Source organism: Poecilia reticulata, linkage group LG3 (assembly GCF_000633615.1).
Source record: "Poecilia reticulata strain Guanapo linkage group LG3, Guppy_female_1.0+MT, whole genome shotgun sequence".
Lineage (NCBI taxonomy): Eukaryota > Metazoa > Chordata > Actinopteri > Cyprinodontiformes > Poeciliidae > Poecilia > Poecilia reticulata.
The window spans coordinates 27,359,363-27,366,581 of NC_024333.1; the positions used below are offsets into that span (position 1 = coordinate 27,359,363).

The 7,219-nt window shown below is 38.2% G+C and overlaps 1 protein-coding gene across 1 annotated transcript in view; it reads left to right on the forward strand.

The window, feature by feature from the left end:
• rab4a (RAB4a, member RAS oncogene family) overlaps positions 1-6,758 on the forward strand; it is a 7,830-nt gene extending 1,072 nt beyond the window's left edge. The window contains exons 2-8 of the mRNA XM_008405810.2: positions 647-727; positions 898-1,012; positions 2,489-2,551; positions 2,621-2,775; positions 3,485-3,580; positions 4,316-4,459; positions 5,514-6,758. Coding sequence (XP_008404032.1) covers positions 647-727; positions 898-1,012; positions 2,489-2,551; positions 2,621-2,775; positions 3,485-3,580; positions 4,316-4,431 — 626 coding nt within the window. The 3' untranslated portion in view covers positions 4,432-4,459; positions 5,514-6,758. The remainder of the gene's footprint in view (positions 1-646; positions 728-897; positions 1,013-2,488; positions 2,552-2,620; positions 2,776-3,484; positions 3,581-4,315; positions 4,460-5,513) is intronic.
• The last annotated feature ends 461 nt before the right edge of the window (positions 6,759-7,219 follow it).

Consider the following 7,219-nt stretch of genomic DNA (forward strand, 5'->3'; position numbering starts at 1 on the left):
CCTCCAGGCATTCCCAGATTCCTCAGATCCTTCTGGTCCTCCAGGCATTCCCAGGCAGACAGGTTGATGTTAAGATCAGGACTCCAAAAACATTTAGGAGATCTGCTGTCCTGCAGTCTGCTTGCTAGATTAGAATACTTTAACTCTTAATCTAGATGAGATGTTGAATTCAGAGTATTGAATTAGTTACTCGCTGACATGGCTGCTGTTTATAAAGTTGCTTTGGACTGCAACAGTCCAAAGCAGAGGCCTGTTTAAGGTCCCTTTCTATTAAAGTAATCTGGAATTACTGGTAATTAATATATGGTTAACGCTGAATGTTTATTATGTCAAATGTTGGTGTGAAATGATCACAAAGCATCTTTTAACAGGGTTTTATTTAATCTGTAAGGCCTCTCAGATGTTATTACGCGATAACTGTTTGCCTCTTCTTCACGGCATTAAGAACATCACTAACCTCCCAAATCTATTTACAGAAATGTAAAACCAAACATGACAGACAAACAGATGATTCTTTGTTTTGTTTTTGTTTTCCAGGTCGACATTCTTGCTCCAAGGCAGCGGTACTCTCAAATGGAAAACTTAACAGAATAAAAAAACATTTTCTTAAGGTGTTTTTTTTTTTTTTTCTATCTCCCATCTGCAGATTTCCTCTTTAAATTCCTGGTGATTGGGAATGCTGGGACAGGCAAATCCTGCCTGCTGCACCAGTTCATAGAGAAGAGATGTAAGTCAGGAAGACGTGGAAGCGTTCAGCTGCTCTTACGGTTTCCTCCGCTTTCAGATTTCAAATTGTTTTGTTCAATTTGTTAGGTTGATTAACTGAGACAGTTTTAAATATTTTTAATGACAGCAGGACCTGCATGTACATTTATTTTATGTTCTTTTTCCTTCCAGTTAAGGATGAATCTAACCACACGATTGGCGTGGAGTTTGGCTCAAAGATCATCAGTGTCGTCAACAAAACGGTCAAACTGCAGATCTGGGACACCGCAGGACAAGAACGCTTCAGGTGAATCACATCGTTCACACGGAGCCTCCAGCCTTTATTACCTCAGACCAACCAGTAACGACCACGAGCAACACAGCTGGAATAAAACGATTAAGAAGAAAAACAACACAGTGCATTAGAAAATGTCTGAGACGATAAATGATGTTGCTCTGGTCACTGGTGTTTGGACGTTCATTTGTCCCTCGCCTTATGGTTTGGAACTGAGTTTGACACAATTTAGGATAAATACATTAAAGTTTTTTAAATCCAGCATGGTAATCCATCCTGAGTTTGATCCGGTTGGGTAAGATGTTTTTGTTTGACCTTCACAAACCTTAAACTCACCAGAAACCAGAGCTTCCAGAAGAGGAGTCGTCAAGCAGAGCTGATCAGCCAATCAGAAGCAGAGATGGAGTGAAGAAAACGAGGCGTTACCGTAGGCAACCAATAATAAAAACGGACTGAATACTTTTAACTTAAACTATATTCTTTAGACTTCAGGAAATCAAAAATGTTATGAAGCTTAAAAATGTAAGCAATTTTTTTAAGGACACGTGTGTCAAACTAGAGGCCCGTGGGCCAAATCCGGCCCGCCATAGCTTTTTATGTGGCCCTCTAGATTCTAGACTAAACTCTAAGTGTGCTTAAATATTGTGTCATCAATCAAATTAATTCAGCTTTTATCAATCAGTTCCTCCAGTTTCTTGAAAATTATTGTGGAAATTTACATAAAATCAACAAATCCCCGCACTCTTTTGCACCAATACATAATTGCGAATTTATTGCAGATTTTTCTCAGAAATTGTCAAAACTTTCTTACTTGTGCTAAACAGCAGCCTTAGCTTTAATTGATGTCAGATTATAGTTCATGATCTGTACAGTGAGTAATAAACAGTCGCATTGACCGTTATAAATAAATGCAAACATTGCAAATATTTCCAAATTACTACCACAAACACTTTGATTTTTACTGTGAAAAAATCACAAAAAGAATCATAAAATCCTGGAGGGACTGAAAAGATGTTCAAAAAAATAAAATTTTAAGAATTAATTGATATTTTAACAGCAGGTTTTATCATTATATTCTGGCACAACCGGCCCTTTAAGAGCATTTTGATCTGGATTTGGCCCAAAACGAAAACGACTTTGGGGATCAATACAGAATAATCCATTCTGTCATTAATCTATCACTTCAGACATATTAACCTCTTTTTAAGGTTGTTGTCATTTTCAGGGTTTCATATAAAATAAAAGGACATTTGATATTTTAACACTAAAGTCAGAACTAATCCTGGATTATTTGTAAACTTTCTGAACCTTTAAATAAATCAGATTATTTCATTTTTGACTCCATCTTGTTCAGGACGTGAAGAGTTGGGATGTTTTGGCAGCAGCAGCATTTTGATCCAATGAAAACCTGACATCCAGAATGCCTGTGATGGTTTGACTGTGTTTACCCAGATCTCAGTTAATCTGCCGTTTGTCTGCGTCCGTCAGGTCTGTGACCAGAAGTTACTACAGAGGAGCCGCAGGAGCGCTGCTGGTCTACGACATCACCAGGTACCAACAGAATCCAGTCGTAGATCCGTTTCTGCAGCTTCCCCTGTTCACTCGTGTCCGTCTCTGCAGTCGGGAAACGTACAACGCTTTGACCACGTGGCTGAGCGACGCCAGGATGCTGGCCAGTCAAAACATCGTCATCATCCTCTGCGGGAACAAGAAGGACCTGGACGCCGACAGAGAGGTCACGTTCCTGGAGGCGTCGCGGTTCGCTCAGGAAAACGGTACCGGCTGATCCAGGAGGCTTTCTGACTGAATTAAAAACAATCTGCGTCAATAAATCAATCAATAAGTCTGAAGTTCAGCTGCAGTTTCACATCAGGAAAACGTCATAAACGCATCAGATAGTCAACAGCTGAACTTCAGGGCCGTCCAGACGGTTTGGACACGGACCAAAACTGTCGAGTCAACAAAACTCACGAGAAAAGAAAATTTAAAAAATCAAACAAAGTAGACTCGATTTTTTTTTTTTTTTTTTTTGTTCTATCAGAAGAAAGTTGTGTAGTTCTCACATTTGGGATTTGATCGAACTAATTTATTCTCAGCAGAATTTGGGTCTCTTTCTGTGAAAACTACTATTCATTAAAGTTAATAAACTAAAAGCTGATTTGGGCTCAGTGATGTCGGCTTTTCAGTAAAAGTTTCTGGATAGTTGTAGTTCTACTTATAAAAATACGACTTAACATTTTCTATTGCTGTGTCAGCAATAATCTTACACTGATTAAACATAAAAAGCTTAATGAACAAATCTGTATCATTCTTGAACTGCATTGGGGGCCATTTCTGGCCCCCGGGCCTCAGTTTGGTCAACGCTGCTCCACGTGGTTTTTTATGTTACAGTTGAAGAATCTGAGCAGATGATGTTCGACTCACTCGCCATGCTGTGTGCAGAAAACCAGAGGCTCTAATAATCTGTGGGTGTTTGTGTCTCAGAGCTGATGTTCCTGGAGACCAGCGCGCTGACGGGGGAGAACGTCGAGGAGGCCTTCGTCCAGTGCGCTCGGAAAATCCTCAACAAGATCGAGTCCGGTAGGAGCCCGACCCGTCGCCCAACACAGACCATCACTTCATCCAAGTCAGAGTTACTCAGTTAAAGTTACTTGAGTAACTTTTTTGAACAAAATTACTTTTAGGAATATTTTTTAATACTTTTTACTTTTACTCGAGTAACTTTATTATGAAGTATTTTTACTCGAATAAAATTTCAGTGGGTTTTCTACTCACTGAATGAAAAAGAAAAATGTTTTAATAAAAAATTCATTAGACACACACCTGCCGTTTTTGTTAAAGTTGTATAAGTTTCATATAGAAAAAAAATATTTGGAAACATTTTCTTTTGTCTGATTTTGTTAGCTTTTGTTACTTATATGAATAGTTGTCATTTTGGTTTATTAAAATACCAAAATCTTTCACTTGACTTTGTATTTTTCTCCCTCTGATGATGTAATTTTTAATATTAAATCACTAATAATTTGATCAGTTACTCAGTACTTCAGTGGACTTCTTACCAAATACTTTTTTCCTCTTGAGTAATTTCTTTGTAACTTTTACTTGAGTAAAACTATGTTGAGTAGTTCATTAGTAGTAGTAGTGCTACTCTTACTTGAGTACATTTTTCAGTTTATTCATCTGGAAACTACTTTAGCCTCGTTCTGTTGGCAGTCACCAAACCTTTCTTCTTTCTTCTTTGTTATGTAAAACCAACGCACCTCGGTTCTTCTCGGTTCTTCTAACGTTTCCTCTGCTGTCTGGTCGCCTCTCTAGGGGAGTTGGATCCAGAGCGGATGGGTTCAGGCATCCAGTACGGCGACGCGGCGTTGCGACAGCTGCGCTCTCCGCGCCGCGCTCAGCCGCAGGGCTCCCAGGACTGCGGCTGCTAGTGGACTCCGTGCAATTCACTACATGAAGGTGAAAAGGTTTAGAGAACCAGAGGTTTCCAATGAAATCAGCACATAAAGTCATTAATTACTCCTTCATTAAAACAGGAGTTCAGCTTTAATGATGCAATAATATAATTATGGGTATATTCATTTATTTTATTCTATTATTTTGACAAGTAATCGATTAATCAGTTTTAAAAAACTGACATTTGGCATATTTTCAAATTTTACCACTTGAGCCTATTTTATGCAATATTAAAAATACATTAAAATGCAAATAAACAAATACGTTTCTGTTTTTAAATAAGAAAATAAGCATTTTATTGCTTAAAATGCAACAGCACAACATTTAGTTTTAGCACAGGATGCATCTACGTTTAAGAATTTTAACAGGTGAAGCTTAAATGCAGCTTGAGGAGTTTTGAGTTAAAAATATTTACAGAAAAATATTGGCTTTTTATCTGAAGCTCAAAATGTATTTAGTTTTTGTACGGATTTGTTTTAATTACTACTTTGAATATCTCGTTCTTTCGGTAAAATATAATTTTTTGGGGTCTCTACACTCTAGTTAACAATTAATCGATTAGTAAATTAGTTGACCATAACTTTGATAATCAATTAATCCAATTAATCGCTTCAGTTCTAATCTTTTACAACAGAATTTACACATACTCTGAGATGTTTATCAGGGCATTTATAATCATAATGTTTCAACCTGCAGATTTGAATACAAACATGCATTTTGAGTACAAAATGCTACGATAACATCAATTAATCACGATTAATCTGATTAATTGTTTCAGCTCTAATCTATTGTTGCAGAGTTTAGATTTACTTTGAAATCCTAATCAGGGCATGTTTGCATTCACAGTCGTAATGTTTCAGATATCACAACCTGGAGATTTGAACGCAATGATAAATTTTGAGCACACGATTACTTCATATTTGATTAATCACGATTAATCGTTTCAGCTCTAATTTATTTCTCACCTTTCTGTTAACAATGACTGCCTCATAATTCATCCTTTATGTTTTTTAAATTGCGTTGTTGCTTATTTACCCAGTGTTTCTGTTTGGGGCAGGTTTATAAAGACCAGAAGAAGAAGAAGAGCCATGGAGGGCCTGACAGTGTTGGGTTCAGGTTGCTGGCTGGTGACCCCTCCCATGACCTTTGCACGGACCCTTCAGAGTCTTTATTTTCATTTCTGCATGTGCAGAGAGCTGAGAAGTCCTTCTGGCCCCTCACCCCTCCCTCAGATCGGCCATCTTCCCAGCAGTCCGCTCGCTGCTTTACTGGACCAAAATGGCCCCCGACCATCCATCCCACCCAGGATGTTAAACGTTTGCATGTCTCACACTGTATTCCCTCCGATGCAGTCTGGACTCCACCTTCAGTCCATGTAACGTAAACAAGATTTGACTGGATAATTTGTTAGTAAAATAGGTTGGCATTTTGCTCCAGCTTGAATGTGGATGAATTGATGCAAACCAGACGACTTTATCATCGACTCTTTGGCATGGAAACCAAACTTTAACCCCCCTGAACTGCTGTTCTCTCTTTGTTTCCCTCTCTGGTTTAAACACTCCACTAAATGTTTCCCTCATTAACTCCTCCTCAGCTAACACACCCTCCCTTCCCCGCTGCCTTTCTTGCATTAAATCCCCTGGTTTCCCTTTTTTTGCTGTACAGAGTTTCTGTAAATAGAGACCGACGCATGCTTTCCAGACGGAGTATTTTATTATAGCTGATATTCCATCTGTACCACATTAGCAGTCATATTAGCATCATTTTCATGCTCCACTGTATATTTAAAAACACTGGCTCCTCGTGCTCCGTGTGTGAAGGACGGGTCACCACTTTAACAAGTTTAACGGTTGTGTAACTCGTTTGTCCTGCAGCCAGTGAAGTGGCAGATCTCTCACTAACTGTTGCTTGTTTACATGAAAACCCGACTGATGCTAACCGATCACAGCTGCAGTCTGAAGCTTATCTGTTGTGTGCTTTATTTATTTTAATCTTTTGAGGCTAACACGTCACTTTGCTTTAGTCATCATCTTCCTACGTAGCTTAATTAAAGCCATAATAAGGACAGAACTCTAAACTTTTCCATCACGGTTCAAACTAAAGCAGCTTTTCATATTTAGTCTGAAATACGACGGTGGCTTTTGCTGCTTCACATCTGGATGTCGTCATTTTGTGTTTCGTTTTTTGTCATCGGATTCTTTTGTTTCCATGTACGTCTTGTTTTGTCATGAATATCATAGATTTTTAATTTATTGTTTATGATTGGCATATGTTTTTGAAATAAAACAAATACATCACCGGATATGTGTTTTTGTTTTTTTATTTCTCTACAGCTTCACAACTTCAATATTTGTAGAGTCAAACTCGGATTTATTCATTTGAATCCTTTATATTCTAATTTGAAAATCATGTAAAAGTTCTGTTTTTTCTGTAATTCAATTCAAAAAGTGATATTCTGATAGATTTATTACATATACTGTTATATTTCAATCAATAATGTTTGGGAGATCCACATTTCTTCCTTCCACTAAGCTTTCTATAGATATCCTTGTAAACAGAGACAGTTCTCGGTCTCCTCATGAAGCTGTCAGCTCAGCAGTTTTTCCCTTATTTCTGAGTCTTACCATTTAACTTTAGGATTAAAAATACTTTTATTGGTTTTATCCATCCATCCATCCATTTTCTTTCACCCTTGTCCCTCAGTGGGGTCGGGAGGGTTGCTGGTGCCCATCTCCAGCTAACGTTCCGGGCGAGAGGCGGGGT